Consider the following 23,609-nt stretch of genomic DNA (forward strand, 5'->3'; position numbering starts at 1 on the left):
GAGTATGTTCAAGCATTGTATTATTCCTTGGACAAAGCTTGGTTTGAAATCTAGTGTTAGAGCCTAAAGATAAACAATTATTCGAAATAAAGAGATTAGACAAATCTCTTAGAGTTATGACTTTTTAAACAAAGCAAGTCTGAAGTTGTAACCATATCAGATTTACTGTTGGAAATTTAGCTAGAATTGCTTAGTATTCCTTATTGACTGGGGTGAGTGGGGATTAACCCCACTCCTCCCCCCCCCCCCGAACCCGCACAAATATTTAAAAGTTGTTATTAACACTAATAGTATACGAATATATTACATGCATCTTATTAGTGAATTTAGCGTAAATACCATTTTCTAAATGTTGATACTTGGAAGTTGTCTCTATAGCTTTCTATTGCTTTGTGAACGTGATGCAAACATGCAGATGTGACTTCACAGTTGCACATCGAGAGGTTTTTCATTTTCCTAATACCCATTACTAGATAACAACAATGAAGATATGTACTCAGTGATTAATCTTTGCCCAGTGAAAATAACTTTTTCGGGCGTCCTCAGAACAAAAGCATCAAATGTGTATCATTTAAAAACTTAAATTATTTAAAATAAGCTAGTTTTCTACTTTTTGGAAATAATTGAGTCCATAATGGATTGACTCTAAGGACATCAAATAAAAGCACTTTTGAACTCTTGTGTTTGGTACTGCATTGTTTTTTTGTTAAAGAAGTAAGAAAATTCCTGCGAAATGCTGGTCGAAATTATATTACAATAAGGTTAACAAATATCAAACGATCCATTGAGGTATCCATGTTTGCTGATTAATTTTTCATTTGAAACTGGTTGACATAATGTTACTTTTACACATATATATGACTCATTATGTTTTATAAAGGAAGTTTTATATCAATATTACTTTCTATCCTTCATTTAATAATTCTTGGCTTTATTTTTTACAGTTTCTAAATACATTTGACAATTCATTTGTTGGCTTAATTATCAAATGAAGCATATATTAAAAGCTGACCAGAGAATAGGTTATTTTGAAGAAAATAATTTAAGATAGATGGCTGGTTGACATGCTGTATGTATGGGTGAATATACAGAATAAAACCAACAAAGACGCGTTAAAATGATGTTATCTGTTCTAGCTTTTTTACGTGTAGCACGTATAGATTCACATGAAGAGCTTAATGGAAGTTTAGGCGGGCAGTGGTAGGGTGGGTAATTAGTGGGGGTAGGGTGGGGAAATGTGTCAGTTGGAGAGCTGATGAAGTTGGACCTAGTACTGGGAAACAAATTGCTTCCCAAATAAACAAGAAGAGTTTAAAAAACAGCAGATGGGTAAATGACATTCACCACATTTATTCACTAAATACACTTAGTATATATGTATATAAATAAATATATATATATTTATAGTATATAGTATATATGTATATAAATATATATATATATATATACACATATAAATATATATATATATATATTTATATATATATATATTTATATTTTTATGTATATATTTATTTATATATATATATATATATATATATATATAAATATATATATATATTTATATTTTTACGTACATATTTATTTATATATATATATATATATATATATATATATATATATATATATATATATATGTATATATATATATATATATATACAGCATTGTGGTCAAGTGGTTAAGGCAGTGGACTTGTGATCTAAGGATTGCAGGTTCGAGTCCTGGCCAGATCATTGCGTTGTGTCCTTGGGCAAGGCACTTTATCTCCATTGCCTCTCTTCACCCAGGTGTATGAATGGGGACTTGTGAGGTAACTTGTAAATATAGTTGTGTGCGCCGGCTTGTGGCTGCACCCTATGGGAAGTTCCCCAGGGGACACGTGGATGTGGTGCACTGTGGTGTCCCAGGAGAGACTGATTGAATTGTGCACACTTTGGTGTGTGGGTGTGACAAGTTACCAATGACCAAGGGTTAAGTTGTAAAGTCATGTGAGGAGGCATTAGCCTCATACAAGACTGTAAACCTTCAACTTTATATATATATATATATATATATATATATATATATATATATATATATATATATATATATATATATATATATACATAAACATCTATATATCTATTATTATATCTTGAGTAAATATTAACATTAAATTTCCAATTCCGTATATAATGTGCGCTAAGTTAAATCATATTAGTCAATACGTTTGAAATACAAAACGATTCCCATATGATTAACGTAATACTTACATCGATAAGACCATACCTACTATGCTACCTCTCACCCCCCCCCCCCCTCCCCTTCAAATCAACATTCTGTTTAAGGTTTCTAAATATAGTGCAAGACCTCAGGCTACTTTAATTCACTGTAACACAAAATAAGTGTTTGTTAGAATTAAATTTAATAAAAAATGACCCACTTTTGTTGGAGCTGTTATCTAAGCCATTGCAATGTAAATCCATGAAGATCCCAAATTAAGATTTAACACCTATTTCCCAAGCATCTATGTGTGCTCACATTTGAGGAGGAACCAACAAGTTTGAATACAATGATCTAGGTTACAATGTCCATTACATATACCAATATGACAAAAGTGGTGATGATAATAAAAGTATATTGTTTTTATGTATAAGTACAATATTATATTTTTATAGCTTGTGGTCTTCTACTCAATCAATTACATTAAACACTAAACATAAAACACAAAAATAAGTTTTCTTTTCTTCATTTTGTTAAACAATTTCAGGGTATTTTTGTTTATTTTAAACTAAAATACATGTTATTTTTATCTAATTTTTTTAGATCGATCTGTTTTCTGTTTTAATTTCCATTATTCTCAAAGTATTGGCTTTTTGGTAAGAATTATTTACATCCTTTCAAGGAGTACAATATCCTATAAATAAAATAAAATAACAAATCTGTTTTGAATAATATTTTCTGACACAAGTCTTTTGCAGGGTTGACGATTTAGGTTAAACAGTAACTCCAGTTTATTTTTCATTTATCAATACAAACAAAATAGAAAACTAAGAAAATGTACAAATATTCATATCGATTTAAAACAGTAGTACCAATTTACTCACCTTCAAGAGAAAACTATACATATATATTGTCAAAAATGGGGTAAAGGGATTTACTCTCAAAAAGTAAAAGATATTAATCTGTAACTATGATAGCAATTGTCAACAAAATGATGAAGTGATAAGTTCTTTTGTTTTAAAGAACAAATTGCAGCAATCAGTTCCTTACTTTGAGTGTTTGAAGATATTGAAAAATATAACTGCAAACTTACAAAAGGATTATTTTATCGTATTTCAACTCTTTGATTTTTTTTTATATAAAGGATGAATCATACACTTACAAAATCATTAGTTTTTCAACCGTATTAATTTTTAACTGTTTGGTGAACCATAATGGATCTTACATTTGGACAATTAATTCGCAACAAAACAAACAAATACTTGCTCATACTAATAAGTAAATCGTAATTTTTCAATAAAAAGTTTAATTTAATTAAATGTCGATGTGATAGATTTACCAATTTCATGCAAAACATCACTTTGGTAAAATTCTAATGAAATTGATAATGAGTTCAATTCAATTCAATAAAGTGTTCAATTATAAAGCACTTGACTTGAGTCATTTGTTCATATATTTACAAATTAATCAAATTATCAAGATGCAGCAAGTACTCATTTTGAATTTGAAAGGAGGGGGGGGGGGGCACTTTATGTGATTGATATGGATTTTCAAAGTTGTAGGCACGACTATCTGAGCTCCGCGCCACTATCGGTTGGCGCGGAGCGTACAAGAAAATTTTGGTTTTACAAACCCCCCCGGATGGCCGGAAACAGCCCTTCCCGAGTGTTCATTCTGATTCCCTGGCCTCTTGCTAACTTGAGACACCTCATTTAATATCACTTTTAAACCCCAAAAACAAACGAGTTAAAGTAGTACGTAATTCAATACTACATAATGTATTTAAAATGAGCAAGGTACATGTACAGAGTAGTCTTACTTTTCAACTTCTGATACTTGTAGGTACAAAGATAGGCCAGAAATGTCTTTGATACAACTATAGCCAGTAAGATCTTTGATACAACTGTAGCTAGTAAATGTTTAAGTTAGCCCATGGAGGTCTGTTTTTACCTCCATGGTTAGCCTAATGAGAGAAGGCGAGAGCTATCCGATGATTGCCATCTTATGCAAATTTCTCAACTGTTTTCTCAACTGAAATATTATCTGCGTAAACGGGTTCTTAACTAGATGTTAAAAAACTAGGGTCACCTAATTTAGTCATATTCTTGCTACGTTCATTTCAATAGTTTTTTCCTGTCTAGACTCTTAAACTCGTCCATCAAGTTAATGGATTTGAATTATGGGTGTTTTTAAAAAAGATAACTTGGCCAAAAAAAGTGTAGGCCGGGCCTACAGTGGTGCTACATACTGGCTACGCCCCTGATCATATGATATCATTTTATCAGCTAATTTTGTTTCCTGTTTGAATACTTTTACATGTTCTCTTAAATAATATATCAGAAAGACAAACATAGTGCTCTTTTACAATTTTTTCCAGATGGGTTATTCTTGTTTATTGTCCAATGTCTGGACTTTAATACATTTGACGAACTTAACTGATGGACAATATAAACTTTCATATTTTGTAATATAGCCAGATAAGCAGTGGCCTAAAAACAAATATCGTTATCGCAGTGTATTAGCAGTGTAATAATTAATTATAGGAAGTGCGTATCACGTATGATTGCTAGCTTAGCTTCATAACATGCTGTTCGTGCAACAACAATTAGGACAAATCATAGAAAGGATGAGAACGAACGTTGTCGACGTTGTTGTGCATACGGTTCGTGACATTCCATAGAGTGCGGTTAGGTAGGCAATATGTATTTTATTACGCAGTGGCCAACTGTAGGCTTGTAGTAGGCTATAGGCTAAATTTAGCTTATTGCATCTGCCAAACTAAGTGAGTGGTTGAATCAGTAGGCGTGAATGTTACTACGATTACAATCGAGTTAACAGAGCTGACGAGTATTCAAGATCAAAAGAGCACTGACAAAATACCATGCTAAAAAAAAGACCGTTTAAAAAAAAAAAATCGACACTGAAAGGGGGGAGCCGACTGCTCCCCCTGCCCCCCCCCCCCTGGATACGTCCCTGTATCTGAAGTTTCTTGACAAAAAAAAGTCAGCCTTTCGACATCTTTGTTATTTTCATTGGCATATTTCATTGCAGTTTCAGAAATGATTTCGTTGGCATCCTATTTTTTAAATTTGTAAAAGAAACAGTTGAAAAGATAGTATTAACATTTCTCAATCATGTTAATTACAGTTTATACAATGTCGTATCTTCATCTCAGAGGATATGATGCTTTCTCCTTTGGGTAGACCTTTCCAGTAAATGGAGGTTGAATCCTGGTTGGAACCGTAGACACCGTTAAGGTTTGTGTAACCGCCATTACATGCTTCATGCCACCAACCACCCTGTTTGACATCGGCACAATCGTTGTTACTTTCAGTATTGTCCCTGTCATATGTACTGAATGCTTTACCATTCTGATCGCTGAGACCACCCCTGAGACCTGCAAGACATAAAGATATCGATGGAATAATTACAGAGCGATATACGGTAGATACCTGCATTAGCATCTCTGATTTATTGTTCACAAATGACATTTAGCCTTTGTAGTGCTCTTTATTTCACGAAGATATTTATTTGACCAAAATATTCACAATGATTTAACGGATTGGCTGAAATGCATACAACTTTTTCAGAACGTGCAAATGGATAGATTGAGAAAAAATAAACACTACATTGTCATAGCTTAGATTAGGTAATCTGTTGTTTGATTAATTTCCGTAAATTATTCAGTCCCCACCGTCTTAATAATTAAATTTGATATTGTCCATATGCTTGTTATTATTCTAACACTGAGAGTAATGAGAATACTCACTCCAAGTTCAGCTAGGAACAAGTTTTACATGTGCAAGCATGAAATTGCTTTCGACAAATTCAGTCCTATTATGATCATTTCAAAATTATTACAATATTATAGAGAAATAAAAAAGGAACAGAATGAACAATCAGTGACATTTTGGTCAAAACAATCAAACAGAAGATTAAATGCCCGGATGTGTTGTACATGTCATATGTATTGAGTGAGCTTAGATATTTCTGACAGGTACTATCACTGGAACCTGCAAGTAACAACATTTTTGATATCAAGGAGAGTGGAAAGGAGAGTGGGAAAAGGAGGTCACAATATAAAGAATCATTTACCCTGATTTTTTACTTAACCGGTTAGATGTATCGAGGAATAATCTTGGGCCTCATTCCTTATGCTTACTCTTCATATTTTTAATTTTCAAGAATAATGGACAGATGCTTTTTAGCAACACAAGGATAGACCAATCCTATATATGTACAGTTTCTGACTTATATATCATAGAGTTCATAAACCATTTATTTTGATGTAAACAAAATTTAGAGGATGCCAAAAATTCCAAGATCTCATATAGTAGAATCTTTCTCATGACTTTTTTTTTTTATTCTCAATTTTCTTTGTTTGTTTTTTTTTATTTTCCATATTGAATCCCTTAACTCTATTGCTAGCATTCTCTTCATCAACGTTGATAACCCACAAGATGCTCTATTCCAGATAAGCAGTGGCGGCATAAAGGAAGGCGGTATCAGGGATTTGCCCCAATCATGATGCTCCCCTCCTAGTTTCCCCTTCCCTCGTCAGCTTCTCTAGACAAAAACTGATGCCCATGTGACCCCAAAATTGGTCTGTGATGTGTTCTTTATACAGTTGCATTTTTCCACTTTTAGAATCCAACCCCCCCCCCCCCACCCCCGTAAAAAGAAGAACAACAACAACTTGACACATATTGCTTTTTCTTTTTGTTTCTTTTCATAATTTCAAATTAGAATGTTGCTGTGAAACGTATTCTAGTTTGTGTTAACATATTGTTTTCATGTTGTTATTATGATGTCACACATGGCTTGCGTTTAGTGGTTTGCCCTGTGGTGTGGCGGGCTATGAATCACGCGCTATTAGAAGCGTGTACAGATGTTTTGTTTTGAATGATTCGGTTTGTGGGGCTGGAAGACAGCCAAACTGGTTCAAATTGGTTGAGTGCTCATTTGCATGTGCTCATCTGCATATCGGGTTGGCACTCGACCAATCAAGAGTTGGGTGAGGGGTTAGCTATACGTTTGGGCCAATCAGGTTCATGGGTAGAGTGTGTGCCCTGTGCATCGCTTCGTAATTTGTTATTTTGGAATCGGGGGTTTAAGTGTCTTCTAAAGACGTATCGGGAGTTTAAGTTTATCTCCCGAAGCCTACATACGTATAACAGAGGGCTCCGTAATTCATATTTATAATCAGCATTTATGCTCGTTTGTTTTAATCATCCCACGTTATAGTTATATTCATCATTGAGTTTATATACAATACCAAGAGTTAATCAAAAGGAACTTATTAATCAAATATCCGCTTTTGAAGACTATTTATGAAGACTTTCATGTTTGCGCTCGGCTTAACGTTACTAGTGTAAGGCCTGGCTTACCGTTACCAACTTATACCTGGAACTATCAAAAATAAGCCTTACATTGCCACTGAAACCGCTGTCATCATTATATCGTATTAACTTCAATTTTATAGTGTCAGCATTTGCAAAATCCATCTCTGTTACAGAAAATAAGTATTGTACTAAGTAAAAAAAATCATTAAAAGTTGAAACACATGTGGTGTGATGATGTCATATTTAGACTTGCTCATGTCTTCAGCCTTGATATCTCTCAGTGATGGACTAAGCTTTTTCTTAGCTTTTGGAGGAAGCTGTCCAAACAGATTCTCTAACACAGCGACAAATGACCACAGGGGACTTTGTGTCTCCTTTAACAAATTAGCGAAAGCAATACAAATCATCACACCCTTAACTTAAGGGGAAAGTTTACATAAGATCACACAAATTTTCACCTGGAAAAAGCAAACAGAATGAGAACTGTTACTGCTTGAACTCATAACCTTAGGCCAATATTTAACACTCACGTCTAGAAACGAAAGGAATCACTATGGATTTGCAAACACAATTGTGTTTTTCTACTTACTGTTGGTGCCATGAAATCCAGACGCATGCAACTTGTAATTTTCCCCCTCTTTCTTGATGTGAAATTTCATATAACAAACGTGGTATGATATCCCTTTGTTGCACTCAATATCGATCCGAAGTCTTTGTTTGCGGTCATTCTTTGTCAGGTAATGCAACTTTTCATTTCCAAGCCAAAACTCATGATTCATCTGTCCAAACCCTTCTTTATAGCTGGTCCAGTTACGGTTGAAATTGACAGAACCGTTCACACGACGCTGAAAAACCTTTACAAGAAAACAAACAAGCAAGAACAAAAGTAAAGGATTAAAAAACGAAAAGAAGCAAAATGATTAAAGGTCAAAAATTAAATACACCTTGACATTCACTGTTTATTTCGCGGGCGGATGTAAGATTTTACAAAGGAGGGTGGGGTGTGGCCGACTCCCATGTAAGGGGTGTTTGCTCCTTCCTCTGAGAACATAAACAAATCATATTAGACATAGAATAGTGCATTTCGAGGCATATTTAAGGTTATAAATTATGTGTACACGCAAGGCTTTGTTAATAACTACTTTTATTTATTTATTTTGTGTGGGTATGGCATTGGAAAAGCAGTGTGGTGTAGAACCTCATATCCCTTGATCTGTGCCTGTATTGAAACTATCTACTTATTCACCAGACTCCTTAAAAATGTTCAGGATATTAGCATGCGAGATATGTTAGCAACGATATACCAACAGCCATAGAACTAACGATTAATCACTCAAGGCATGACTTTTGGCATAACTTTAGTGTTGATACGTCATAGTCCACCAACAATGATACCTTGGGTGCTCCGTAGTGTTTGTATAGCTGTTAGGTTTCTAGAAATGCAGCTTTAAAAATTGTTCACGTCTGCAATGCTCCTTTAATGCTAAATGGTTGATAAAGTCGGCTCCTCAGTTCAGGCCCAAATTTTTAAAGTTAAGCCATTATTTTTAAATGTTTACAATGATCTCAACCAAAAATGTGCTTTTATTTGCAAGTGAACAACAGAGCGCCCTTACTTAACCTCCTTTCTCCAAACAATTGAAGAAATCGCAGTAATTTGTTAACCGAATGCAAAAGCAGCTAGCTAGTCTATACCTTAAGTATCCCTCCGAATTCATGTGAACAACAGAGCAACATTTGACGACATTCAACATCATTTCCGCCTGACAAATTTGCCATGACTTGTAAACATTATTTGAGGCTGTTGCTCACAAATACAACAGGGTGGCAAGGTTGTAAGGTTTCAATAAAGAATTATCAAAGCAACCTTTCTGATTCCATGAAATGCAATTGATATCCTAGATTTGTTATCAAATTCTCATACCAATGCAGTCCATCATCCTTTTTAGTCAACTCTTATGAAAGCAATATTGTTAACATTTCCATTTCCTATTTGCTTTTGATTATTTTATAATATGCAAATATTGGGTTTTGAGGTACATGTTTAGGAACCAAATGGAAATATTATGAAAACATACTGATAACTTGTAAAGTATGAAAACATTGCTTGAAGTAAAAATATTGATATAAAGGGAGTGAGGTAGAACTAGTTTAATGAACCGCATACTTTTGATAAAACTGCAGGATAAGTAGCCAAATGCAAACATGCTAGCTGGACTATTCCTTAAATTTCCCTCCCAGCTTGCCGGTTGAGATGCTGGCATTTCAACACCTTCCTCAAACCACAGAGTTCTTCTCTGTACAAGGTAGTATAGATGGAGTTCAGGGTACAGTAAATAACAATGGTAGTAAACCTTCTAGATACTTACAGTCCATCCATGTCCCCTGCACCAGTTCCGATCAGTAAGATTCTTCATATCGCAATAAGCTTCAAAGGGGGCTTCAGTCCAACCATTAGGTGTGATGTTGTATATGCCACTCTCCCTGCACCCAGCTATGTAGATTGCTCTACAGTCTTTCAGGCCACCATCAATAATGCTCATACTCTGGAATTAAATGAAGAGTAAGGTTAGCTTGGGAGTTATGATAATGGAGATATTAATACAATGGAAATATGATGAATAATAAAGCAAGATTAGGGATGGTAATTAGAGGAATAGGAACTCGAAAAGAGAGCAATTGTTTGAAGATTATCTTGCTTGATTTTGTTACTAACATCCCTTCATATAAGTTAAGAGCAATGATAAGGTTTTAATTTCAGTTGATCTATTATTTTCATCTCTGAGGAGGAATATGAGTCACACTACTACAACAAAGAGGAGCAGAATACTATGTGAGGAGGCAATTAGTGTGTATGTAGAGAAGATCTTTGACACTTTTGTTATAGGTTGTATCTGCAGCTATGCATCCATGGTATGTAACTCTTGTCATGCAATCAGTCTACCTGCCTTTGTGTTTTATGCTTGCTTTAAATATTTTCTCTTTTGTATCTTTGATCTCTGTTTTGTATGTGCCATTTAAATGGTAAGAAAAGAGGGCAGAGAGGAAAAGGTGGTGGTTGGAATGCAATGAATGGAGATTAACCCTCAGTTCGACATATAACTTCTCGTATAACCCCGAACACATAACGTATGGTGAGGGTGCCGGGCAGAGCTTTCTCTGATACAGATCATCAATAATGCGTTTATTCCACTAAGGTGTTAAACCCAGCACCCTGTTAATGTTATACATGTTGTGAAAGATTTCAGGAGAACGTCCAAAGTTAGTATTACCTGTAACTTCTAGTTTAGTTCATTTTTCGCAAAACATATTTGGAACTTACATCAACTAGAGTATAACTCGGAAAGAATTTGGGGAACAATTTTTGGAAAGCAAGATCACCTGTTTACCATTGGATTTCTGAAGACATGTGGTTCGTCTTAATATGTGCTGCCATGCATAGGTTACGGGTAAGGTTATACCAGACTCAATCTGTGTAGGTTTTTTTTTTAAAAAAAAAAATACAATTGTAGCGATATGTAGCTGATTGTAAACAGTACATTATTGGTGAAATGACTTGATAAATACCTTTCAGTTTACAACAGGCATTATTACAGGTACTTCCAAGTTTATTAAGAATTTTAATCTTACTAGAAAAACAAAATTTGCTGTTTTTGGAATATTTGGTGATGCCGTACAGATAAATGCACATTTCAATTGTTAATTTTATTTTTAAAACAAATAATATCAATTCTATATTTTTTGGTATCGATAAACAGCCGGCAGAAGGTGGAAGCAGAGAAGAAAGGAGGACAGGAAGTTGTTACATTTTCTAGTACAGTTTTATGACCTAATATTTAATTAGGAATACACTAAAGGGTTTACCGAGCATGCTCGAGCTTTGTTCATGCCAGCTTTGTTGGTGGTTACTCCAGCTTTGGTGGTGGTTGCTCCAGCGTTGGTGGTTGCTCCAGCTTTGGTGGTGGTTGCTCCAGCTTTGTTGGTGGGGGTGCCAGCTTTGGTGGTGGTTGCTCCAGCTTTGGTGGTGATTGCTCCAGCTTTGGTGGTGATTGTTCCAGCTTTGGTAGTGGTTGCTCCAGCTTTGGTGGTGGTTGCTCCAGCTTTGGTGGTGGTTGCTCCAGCTTTGGTGGTGGTTGCTCCATCTTTGTTGGTGGGGGTACCAGCTTTGGTGGTAGTTGCTCCAGGTGTGGTGGTGGGGGTACCAGCTTTGGTGGTGGTTGCTCCAGGTGTGGTGGTGGGGGCTTCAGCTTTGGCGGTGGTTGCTGAATCTTTGGTGGTGGTTGTCCTAGCTTTGGTGGTGGTTGCTCCAACATTGGTGGTGGTTGCTCCAACATTGTTGGTGGGGGTACCAGCATTGGTGGTGGTTGCTCCAGGTGTGGTGGTGGTTGCTCCAGGTGTGGTGGTGGGGGCTTCAGCTTTGGTGGTGGTTGCTCCATCTTTGGTGGTGATTGTTCCAGCTTTGGTGGTGGTTGTCCCAGTTTTGGTGGTGGTTGCTCCAGCTTTGGTGGTGGCTGCTCCAGCTTTGTTGGTGGGGGTGCCAGCTTTGGTGGTGGTTGCTCCAGCTTTGGTGGTGATTGCTTCAGCTTTGGTGGTGGTTGCTCCAGCTTTGGTGGTGGTTGCTCCAGCTTTGTTGGTGGATGCTCCAGCTTTGGTTGTGGTTGCTCCAGCTTTGGTGGGGGTACCAGCTTTGGTGGTGGTTGCTCCAGGTGTGGTGGTGGTTGCTCCAGCTTTGGTGGTGGTTGCTCCATCTTTGGTGGTGGTTGTCCCAGCTTTGGTGGTGTTTGTCCCAGCTTTGGTGGTGGTTGTCCCAGCTTTGGTGGTCGTTGCTCCAACATTGGTTGTGTGGGCTTCAGCTTTGGAGGTGGTTGCTCCAGCTGTGGTTGATGATATTAATGATTATATATTTCTCATTCTGCAGAACCATAAAAGATGTTTATCCAGAGGGCGGGACACCCTCTTTTTCAATCCCACATGAGAACAGTAGGCCAATATATCAGCACAACCTTAAGTACAGACTTAATTTACGGCCTAAATATGCCTCAGGATGCATCATTTCACCTGCAAGTTTCATGAAACAACTTTCTTACAACACTATAGAACATGTCCAACTACACCGTGTACGCTGTGTACCGTCCAAAGCTGATGTGATGCGAAACGAGAACTTAGCGTGATATGAAAATTCAGTGGCTCATTACTTACCTCACTCGGATGGGACAGTGTTTCTATACTGTGCTTGCATGTCTCGTTTCAAAAGCTACATACTGGCAGTATGAACAGTATGAATATCATGTTCATCAGGTTAAATGTTGGGAACTGTTTGTACTGCTAGTACGAATGATTTGGAGCATGACATAAGAGGACAGTTTAGAGTGGTATTAGCATTTGGGATTGTCCTAGCTGGCTGCTTACCTTCTGAATTACGTCTACATGTAAAAGTTCTACGAACTGCAAGAAAAATGAGAACAGTTAACAAAATACAAAAAAATACTGAGAATGACAAATAAGCTAGAGAAGGGGGGGGGGAGAGGAATTGGGGGAGTAGAGGGGAGGGCAATGGAGTGGAGGGGAATGGAATGGAGGGAGAGGATGGGAAGAGAAGGGAGGGGAACGTAGGAGGGAGAGGATATATATGTCTAGCTTTTATTGATTTTGAGAATTCTTTTACCAAAGATGTAATAGCTTCATAGCCGTGATATGAAGTGGTCCATCAGTTCAATCAAAGTGACGAGATAAATTAACATATTTTTCTTAAAAAAACACCTGCTTGCTTCCACTATATAAGGAGGCATATGAGTAGATGTGTTCATGTATAGCTTGTTTTTATTTCCCTCATGGTTTCTCATATTATATTAAATTGCGTTTAATTAATATTTATTGTTTCCATTTTAATCTTTCAATTGTCTAAAATCTACATAAGACATTTATAATTGTAAATAAACTGGGGGAAAAGGGAGAGAAAGAAAGGAAACAAAAAGGAGACCAAAGGGAACAAGGTAACCTGAAAGAGACTTTACTTTTCATATTGGCAATAAACGAAGTCCAAACGTTATTAGAATTATATACGTACTTTCATCTTGTAAGATAGGATTTAAATCGACAACCCTTATTGTCCAAGAGTTGAACAAACCATAAATGATTGCCTTCTTAACCACGCATGTTAAACATATTTACCAAATTAGAGCCTGGAGACCTTTGGTTGCCGCTGGGATTGGAAATTGGGTTTATTGTAATTCTGGTTTGGGAGAAGGTGGCTATGAGGTCGGGATAGATTAGGGCTTTGGATGAAGGCGGAGGTGGGGACGGTGGGGTAGAAAGGGGAGTATCAGATGGAATGTAAGATGGGATGGATGTGATATGGGTTTATGTTAAAGCTCATCTTGCCTGCAGTTACTGTAGTGTAAATAAGTTATCAATTTTCGATACATGGTTCTTCAAGTTCTGACCCTCTTAGGTTTTCTCAGATATTAAGCAGCGTTTACTTTTAGTAGGGCGTTGTAATCTAGACTATAAGGACTGAATCAATTAAGTTGTTGCACCTAAGAAATTTAAACATTAATGTCCCTGTCTATGGTGATTATGACGTCACTAAAACGTCTCCACCTTCAGTCTACTAGACATTGGCTTGGAATTGAACAGGTCTGCGCCAGATATTGATCATCCTTGTACCATTTATATAAAGACTCACGTACTTGTTTCGTTTCAGGCTGGTGATAGATAATGGATGGCTTAAAGAAAAGAGAAATGTATATTTACTTCAGATTGGTAGATATCGTATCTCGATATCTCGTCCTGTTGCTAACTCTAGATTAGGTTAATAGCACAGGCTAGGCTGGTGCGGTATCCTGGGTCAAGGTAAAGTAATATCACTGAAACCAAAAAGGAAACTATTCGCATTAAACCTGCAGTCAGTACACCAAACTGGCCCCATGTATCCTTTTTATTAGTGTACATTGCTTATTCATCTAGATATCCAGATTTCTCATTCTTTTATCTTCCATTGGGCCCACCAAAAATAGTATTAAGGTGATCAGCCCAGTAATGTAAGTAAAATGCCCCCAATGTACTGTTTAAGGCCCCTGGGAATAATCAAAACAGGCCCTTCAATCGGAAGTCAGGCCCACTATAAATTGTATGGATTTAATTGATAGTAAATATCTTGCAGGAATGTTATTATGTGCTGCTCAGTCTGCTTTAATGTGTTTTGCGTTCAATGCATATAATTAACATAAATCTACTAATAAGACCACCAATGTTATGAAAACATTTCTTCATTGGATACTTAGAGTTCTAGGAAAAATGTTCACACGCAGGGACAGTAGTAAGCTAGGGTTACATAGCATAGCCTACTCACAAAGTGTTATTACCTTGTTCTAAAGTTACTGTGTTTACTGTGACAAAAGTATTGGTACAGTACAGTATATCTTATTAAAAATTTTGAGGACAAGTGTTAAGAAATCACAGATGATTTTATTCATTTTTAATACTGCTCAGGGCAGCTCTTGAAGTTTTCTCCCGACACAAAACAATTACAAACGGAACCCTGTCAAGAGAAGGCGAGATAGTGCCATATCCCGGTGAGTAGAGGTGCCAAATATTTAACATTGCCCACCCAATAGAATAAATGTAATTAGATAATGTAGAATCTTGAAAGTTGCGTCCCACGTTTTTAATTAATGGTTTAAAGTAATCAACTGCTTCATAGGCGAACTAACCATGGCTATATGACATTTTATTCAGCAGATTTTAGTGATACTGTACCTCCTTTCATAGTTTCAAAATGATATTTAGCTCTTTTGTCCCATCTTTATTGTTATCAAATGATAATCAATATTTTCATATCTACAGTATTTGAAGTATTGTTTGAACAACAACAAAAGATTGTCCCGATCAAAGGCAATGTCAAGCTCTCTCTCGCTCTCTCGTTATAGCAAACAATTTATGTTTCCGCGAATCGGTAACATGAACTTTAGGTCGAGACATCGTTATTAACTTTTTCCATTCTTGTTTTTCCCTCCTGTGTAGTATAGGGCCATTTTCACCTCTTTATTTCCCTCATGGTTTCTCGTATTACTGTATATTAAAACGTTTCTAATCAATATTAAATGTTTCCATTTTCATCTATCAATTGTCTAAAATCTACATAAGACATTTATAATTGTAAATAAATTGGGGGGAAATGAGAGAAAGAAAGGAAACAAAAAGGAAAGCAAAGGAAACAAGGTAACCTGAAAGAGACTTTACTTTTCATATTGGCAATAAACGCTGATAGTAAACATTGAACTCGTGCAATTTTTTTACCTTCCATGTATTTCATTTTAAAGATCTCAAATCAGGAACGAAGTCAAACGAAGGCAAACCATTATTATAATTATATACGTACTTTCATCTTGTAAGATACAGTAGGATACATATCAACAACCCTTATTATCCAAGAGTTGAACAAAACAAAATGATTGATAGATATTGAAATTGGCCTTGCCTACGATAAACACCGTTCCTTCATGACGCATGTTATGCATACACCAAATTAGAGCTTGGAGTCCTGTGGTGGAGGCTGGGATTGGAAATTGGGTTGATTGACATTGGGGTTGGGAGAAGGTGACTATGAGGTCAGGATAGATTAGAGGAGGGCTTTGGCTGAAGGCGGAGGTGGGGAGGGTGGGGTAGGGAGAGGAGTATGGGATGGAATGTAAGATTGGGTGGGTGTGATATGGGTACAGTATATGTTGAAGCTCATATTGCCTGCTGTTAGTGCAAATAATTTATCAAGTTTTGATACATGGTTTCTCTCAAGTTCTGTCCCTCTTAGGTTTTCTCAGATATTAAGAAGTGTTTAGTTCTACCAGGGAGTTGTCATCTAGACTATAAGGCTTGCAACAATTTCAAGTAGTTGTATTAAAGAAATTTGAAAGGAAACACTAATGCAGAGAGGCAATATCATCATTTCCCTGTCTATGGTGATTATGACTTCGCTAAAACGTCTCAAACGCCAGTCTACTTTACATAAATGATATTTTTCATTTTTTGTTTTTATTACCTCATTTCCAAAGCAAGTAAACATAGCTTTTGGATACTTGAAAGTAGTTGTTAGTTTACTAAAATATCCCCAATGTACTGCTTTAGGCCCCTCGGAATAATAAAAAACAGGCCCTTGGATCGAGAGTCAGGCCATCAATAAAACTAGATACATTGATACATTTATGTATACAGGTACATCTAGCAGGATCATCACATAAGAGCACCTCGGTTCAACGCCGTTTTTTTTTTTTTTTTGCATTCAGCTTGGAAGAATTAAGAATTATAGTAGCACAATCTTCCATTTAGAATGACTTAAATAGATCTAAATTATAGTCTAAATATACCAAAGAATGAACCATTTGACTTCCAAGTTTTTCTTTTCTTTAGAACTGTCGACCCCGATCACCACCCCCGCCCCCCCCTGCCACACGAGAGTAAGCTTCGATAAACCCACAACTGCATCCCTCCTTTATCAAATACATTCCAAAACTTACTGGTTTGGATATTTACGAGTGACGAGCTTACCTGTCTCCTCACAACCTTAGCACCTCATTCTACCGTGCCTATAAAGTCCTGGTAAATAAATAACACTGTGCGCCCTCTATGACCGGACCCCCCTTCCGGTCCCTCCTCCTTTCTCATGAGACCATTCCTAAAGAGTGGCCTCATGGACACGGGAGTGGGGGTGGCAAGGTCTGGCCACCCCCAACGACTCCCGTCGAGTTAACTTCCCAAAGTGAACCCCTAACAAAAAATCACTGACGCCTTCCTAGCAGGGGGGAGTGTAACCCTCCCCGGCGCAGCGGGAAGGGGGGAAACTCTCCTGAGCCCTGCAGGCGGAACTACCCCTTAAACTAACAAGGAGCCTAAAGATTTACGGTCCGCCACTTGCTACCCTTAGACCAACTTAGGTGAGAACGTAAGTGGAAGACTATGTACGCAAACGCATACGAAAACACACAGGTACACTCACCGATAGACATAGTCGATGGCTCTGGTGGATGGTGGTTCTGTCTATCTGGTATGAAGCTCGGAGTCGTGAGTCAAGTCGAGCGACCGCTCCTCCGTCCGGCTGTGTCCCACCACCCTCTCGGGGGAGGGAGGCGGGAATGGAGACAGGTAAGCTCGTCACTCGTAAATATCCAAACCAGTAAGTTTTGGAATATTTACTTCGCTCCTCGCTTACCTGTCTCCTCACAACCTTAGCACCGAGTGGCACTGCCCGATGGTGGGAGGCCCGAGGGGTGGGACCTGTTACCCACCGGACCTCGCATCACCGCGCTACCAAATGCCGCTTCGGCGTGTAAAGTGTCGGTCAAGTAGCAGGCGATGAACGTAGTTGGAGTTCTCCACGCTGCTGCTTTGAGTATGTCCTCTATCGGGATGCCGGCGAATAGGGCTGTAGAGGCCACGACCCCTCTGACGTCGTGAGCCCTTGGTCGGGCGGTCCCCGATGTGAACGGGCGTATGATCTCTACTAGCCACCTGGATAGAGTGTCTTTGGAGGCCGCTGCGTAGGGTGGTCGTGGTATGATGAAGAGAGAAGTTGATTGTCTTAACTTCTCTGTCTTGCTCAGGTACCACTTCAGTGCCCTGACTGGACACCATCGTTTGTCCTCGGCTACTGATGACATGGTCTTAATTTCCGGGATGAAAATATCTCCTGGCAAGAAGGTCAAGGTCTGGTTCTTTGCAATAAATGACGGGTCTGAAACCATCCTCACCCTGTGGCCCTCAAATCTGATGTGATTCTGCTTGGTGGATAGGGCGTGGAGGCAACTCCTCCTTCTTGCTGACGCAACTGCGACGAGGAAGAGTGTCTTTTTTGTGATAGCAGCCAGGGAGGCGTTAGCCATTGGTTCGTATGGTGGTCCTGCCAGGGCATGTAACACTGCTGAGAGTCCCCAGGAGGGGGCCAGCCGTCTGATCTGTGGGCGACGATTCGCCATGCCTTTGATGAGTTGTGCAATGTACGGGTTATTGCTCAGTGTGGAGCCATCTGGGAAGCCCTGGTGGATGGCAGCGATAGCCGACCCTGTAATTCCTGATAGTGGAGACTTGTTTGCCCTCTCCAAAGAGTGAGAGGAGGAACTCGGCTATCTGTGTCACAGAGGCATCAGGCAGCAGTATCTGTCTCGGTCGGCACCATTGGTCGAACTTCCGCAGACGGTAATCGTAAGTCGCTGCGGTCGTTCCCCTTCTAGCGTCGGTCGCCATCGCGGCAGCTGCTTCTGAAAAGCCTCTCTGTCGTAGGGAAGACCGGACAGCCTCCAGGTAACTAATTGTAACCCCTTGATGTCTGGGTGGGAGAGAGTTCCCTGTCTCTGGGACAGTAGGTGGGGCTTGTCCGGTAGACTCACTGGGACGTCCATGAGGAGCTGAGGGATCTCGGCGAACCAGGGTCTGCGAGGCCAGAACGGGGCTATTAGTGTGAACCTGCCCTTGGAGGTCCGAATTTTCCTGAGGACCTGTCCGATCATACACAGCGGCGGGAAGATATACGCATCCATGTGGTCCCAAGAGAGTGACATTGCGTCCGTGTGGTAGGCCAGGGGGTGGAATCGTCTGGAACAGAAAGTCTGGAGTTTGTTGTTCTTGTGTGTTGCGAACAGGTCTATCGTGGGCCTGCCGAAGATCGAAGAGATTCTGTCGCAAGTCTCCTGTTCCAGAGACCATTCGTTGGGGTCTATATGCCCCCTGGATAAGGCGTCCGCCATCACGTTGAGCTTGCCCGCGATGTTAGAAGCCCGTAGGATCGTGCCGGAGTCCTCGGCCGCTGTTATCACCTCCCACGCGAGTCGGCACAGTCTCTCTGAGCGGGTGCCCCCCTGCCGATTGATGTAGGCCACCACTGTCGTGTTGTCGGTGAAGATAGTGGTTATCGTTCCCTGTGCGTGGTCGTTGAAAGCTTCCAGGGCTCTTTTGACCGCCATCATCTCCAGGATGTTGATGTGGAGAGATCTTTCTGTTTGGGACCACGTCCCCCATGCTGTGCGATTGCTCCAATGAGCTCCCCATCCGGACAGTGACGCGTCTGTCGTTATCGATGTCATTGGTAGCTTTATCGCAAAGGGTACCCCTGAACTCCAGTTGTTTGGGTCGAGCTACCATCGAAAGTGTTGGGTGACCTCCTCTGACCTGTAGATGAGCGTTGTTTTGTCTGGGTCTGTAGGGTCTGCGGACCTCAGGAGGTGCAGTTACAGGGGTCGCATGTGTAGCCTGCACAGTCTCATTATATCGACGAGGCTGGCCATGAGTCCCAGGGCCCGGAGCCATGTCCCCGTTGGTGACCCCCGGTGTGCCAAGATCTGTTGTGTGGTCGCCTTGACTGCCGCGACTCTTTCTTCTGAGGGTCGGGCTACCCCGGTGGTGAAGTCCAGTATGGCCCCGAGGAACTGGATCGTCTGGGAAGGCGATAGCCGTGATTTCTTCTGGTTCACGATCCAGCCCAGTTCTTGAAGGGTCTGGAGCGTTTTGTGGACGTTGTTGGTTGCTTCCGATAGGCTGTTCCCTACTACCAACCAGTCGTCTAGATATACGTAGAGGGTGACTCCTCTTTTTCTGAGGTAGGCGACTACTGCTCCCGCGACTCTCGTGAAGGTTCTGGGAGCCGTGGCTAGGCCGAATGGGAGCGCCCGGAACTGGTAGTCTTGTTCTGCGTACCGGAACGCTAGGAATCGTCGGTGTTCTCTGTGTATCAAGATGTGCAGGTAGGCGTCCCGTAAGTCTACGGTCGCCGCCCACATGCCCTTTCTGAGTAGGGGTAATATTAAGTTTAAGGTCTCCATACGGAAGTGTTTTGGTCTGATGTGTTTTGTGTTCAGGTGCCGTCCCGTTTTTTGGTCAGAAAGAAGGAGGACCGGAAGAGTGGTCCCGTCTCTTCCGGAACTCTTGTAATTGCCTGCTTGGCCAGCAGGGCCAGAATTTCCCCTTCTAGGGCTAAGCGTTTGACGGGGTCCGTGGGTGTGAGTGTCTGCCTTCCTCCGCCCCCAAAAGGTGGGCTGGAGGAGAATTCTATTTTGTACCCGTGTCTGACTGTGTCCAACACCCACTTGTCCCCGCCAATAAATTCCCATTGCTGGGAGAAGTTTGTTAGTCTCCCCCCCCCCCACCGGCGGAATGGCCGCGGTGAGGTGGGCACCCATAGGGATGGGCGGCGAACGCTGGTCGAGTGGAGGAGCGGTCACTGTCCCGTCTGGTCGACGTCGAGCCTCTGCCTCCTCTGGGGGCCCAGGGGCGGGTCGGACGGAAGGCTGCCCCCCGGCTTCTGCCTCTGAGAGCTCCTCTGCTCATAGATTTGGTGGGTGCTGCTCTCATTCCCCTAGGTGCTCTGCTCTCCCTCGGGCGGAAGGGTGTGGTTCTCTGGGTAGGTGGGGATCGGAATTCTGATTTGGCCAGAGTCTCCCTTCGGGCCACCTCTTCCTGCAGTTTCTTTTGGAAGCAGCCCGCAAAAAGGTCTTCCCCGAGGATTGGTAGCTCCAGCATTCTGTCCTTAGCCTCCGTCGAAGGCCAATGGATGGCGGAGACGATGTTTTGTCTACGGGCCTTTACGGACCTGGTAGCGATCCTTGCAAATTGATTGATACGCGAGCCTGACAAGGGGGCCCAGCAGCAGGAGGAGCTGGCCCGCTTCGTCCCTGGATACTTGGCTGCTGTCCTCAGGGAGTTTTTGGTGGTGTCGCATGAGGACTTCGGCTGATAGCATTAGTACCGATGCGAACTTCATGCCCGAACGGGCTGCCATGTCCACCTCTACCAAAAGCTCTTCTAGCTTCCTCTGGTCCGGGGGCTTGAACACGTGTGTGGATGAGGCCCCTTGTTCGGCTTTTAATCTCTCTTTGGCCTCCTGGGGGATGGTTGGACATCTAAATAGATCCCTCCAGGCCTCGTCAGGTACCCTGACTGCTCTATCTGCCCTGGCCGGGAAGGCCGTCCACTTGGTCTTGTTGGCAATGGCCTCAAATCTGTCATAACAGGTTGCGTCTACTGGTATGGTAGTTTTGGGCTTATATGACGCTTCGCCGGTCGCCGTCAATTTTGATACCCGGCCCGCCTTCTGCGGTTGCGTCTCGGGTTCCTCGAACCCCAGGTGTCGTCTGAATGTCTGCCGCCCGTGTTATTAGCTCCTGTGGGAGGGCTCCTCCTGTCACGGGCGCCTCCTCCGGTTCGTAATTGTGGCCAAAGCTGTCCTCCATAGGATCGTAGTCGAGAGGATCTGGATCTATGGGCTCCCCTTCGTCCTCCAAGCCGGAAAGATTCACCTACACTCTGCAATCCAGAGCGTCCGGGGCCGGTTGCGGGGCCATGGTCGGTACGGGGCTAGTAGGGCCCGGTGCCACGTCGGCTTCCGTGGACGTCCTTTGCTCCAGCAGGGGCCGTAGCAGGCCGGTGAGTTTTGATAGCCAAGCTGGCTCCTCTTCCTGACGCCGTCTCGGGGACCGGCGCCTCCTCTTGGCTCTTCTGTTTCCATCGTCGGAAGAGTCCGAGGACTCGTCGGAGACTGGAGAGTATCTCTTCCTCTCTCTCCGTCTTGGGGATCTTGTATGCGACCCCGATCTCTCCCTTCTGGGTCGGCGGGAGGGTTCTCTCTCCCTACTTTCTCGGGCCGGGATCTCCGTCGGAACCCGCCTCTCCGGCTCCCTGTCCGGCTCCCTGGAACGGGACCGGCTCCGTATCCGCGTCCCCTCGGTTGCTCTCTCTTTTGGACCCGAGCCTCCCACGGCCGGAGGGCCGTGCTCTGTGGGTCTGTTTAGCTGCGGCCCGGACTGAGACGGAGTCTCCAGCCCGGCCGAGCTGTGCCTCTGCTTTGGAGGTCTTTTCTTGGCAGGAGCCTTGCCTTTGCTCCTGCCCTTCCCTCTGGCCGTAACTGATCCGGACGTAGCCGGGGCCGTTAGGGGAATTCTTTCTCTTTCTCTTTCTCTTTCCTCTCTCTCTACCTCTTTCTCTCCTTCGGCCCTCTCCTGGCCACTCTCCTCCACCTCTCTCTCTACTACTCCCTCCTCCTCTCTATCTCCCGTTATTCCTGGAACCTCCGGCGCCCCGATTGCGCTCGGGATCGAGTCCAGCCTTCCCTGGAGCTTGCTACGTAAGCCCTCAAGCCAAAGGTCGATGTCCTGCCACTGAGCTGGTGTAAACTTAATACACACCAGGCAGGGGTCTCGTCGAGTGCAGGATCTGCATTTCGGACAAAGGTCGTGTTCGTCCCAGGCTCTGCCTGGGCGAAACATAGAGCAGTTGATGCACTTCAATGGATTGCGCGACATGCTGAATAACCGGATTAAGGAAGATTACTTCTTAGTGATAAATGAACAACAATAGAAGCTTAACGTAAGAAGGGAGAACTACAGTAGGGAGGGAATTAGGCTTAGGTGGAGCGTAGCGTAACCTAGCAACGGTAAACAAGGTAACGCTACGGGGTGGCCTAACAAGAAAATGCAAGCTGAAACGAAAATGAGAGAGCGAGAAATACATACAAAAAGAGTGAATATAAGTGAGCAATATGAATCCCCAAAAGGGGGACGAGAGAAAACTAATTGGGGTGAAGAAAGCTAGTGAACAAGCTATGAAAACGCAATAACAACAACACGCCTCAGCGTGGGGAGGAATAGGGCGGGAACCTAGGCAGTTTCGCGGAACTGCTATACCCGCCGCAAACCAACCCGAGGAGGAAACGCACTACGAAAACAGTCCCCAAAACCCTCCCTTTTTGACAAAAAGGATACTTATAGGTCAGGAAAGGACTGTCAAACTTCTAAAGATCCGAAGCTAAAAAACTTCCGGCGATTGTCGAAGAAAACCAAGACAATTTTCCAAGGAAAATATCCACAAGAAAAATATGCGTGTAGGCACTTGGAATGGTAGAATGAAAAAAGAGGAGGGACCGGAAGGGGGGTCCGGTCATAGAGGGCGCACAGTGTTATTTATTTACCAGGACTTTATAGGCACGGTAGAATGAGGTGCTAAGGTTGTGAGGAGACAGGTAAGCGAGGAGCGAAGTAAATTTCATGGCACTCCATGAATTTCTGAGTGTGCACAATCTTGCCTCT

The 23,609-nt window shown here is 41.6% G+C and overlaps 1 protein-coding gene across 7 annotated transcripts in view; it reads right to left on the minus strand.

The window, feature by feature from the left end:
* Positions 1-1,602: 1,602 nt before the first annotated feature.
* Positions 1,603-23,609, minus strand: part of LOC139976450 (uncharacterized) — a 95,095-nt gene continuing 73,088 nt past the window's right edge. For 6 of the 7 annotated variants that reach the window (XM_071985195.1, XM_071985193.1, XM_071985192.1 and 3 more), the window contains 5 exons: positions 12,955-12,990; positions 11,410-12,419; positions 9,915-10,091; positions 8,135-8,399; positions 1,603-5,600 (listed from right to left, as the gene is read on the minus strand). In XM_071985195.1, coding sequence (XP_071841296.1) covers positions 5,341-5,600; positions 8,135-8,399; positions 9,915-10,091; positions 11,410-12,419; positions 12,955-12,990 — 1,748 coding nt within the window. In that variant the 3' untranslated portion in view covers positions 1,603-5,340. Of the gene's footprint in view, positions 5,601-8,134; positions 8,400-9,914; positions 10,092-10,934; positions 11,017-11,409; positions 12,420-12,954; positions 12,991-23,609 lie in introns of those variants that run through there. The other variant, XM_071985196.1, reaches the window with a different exon arrangement.

The sequence above is a fragment of the Apostichopus japonicus genome, chromosome 11 (genome assembly GCF_037975245.1).
Source record: "Apostichopus japonicus isolate 1M-3 chromosome 11, ASM3797524v1, whole genome shotgun sequence".
Classification (NCBI taxonomy): domain Eukaryota; kingdom Metazoa; phylum Echinodermata; class Holothuroidea; order Aspidochirotida; family Stichopodidae; genus Apostichopus; species Apostichopus japonicus.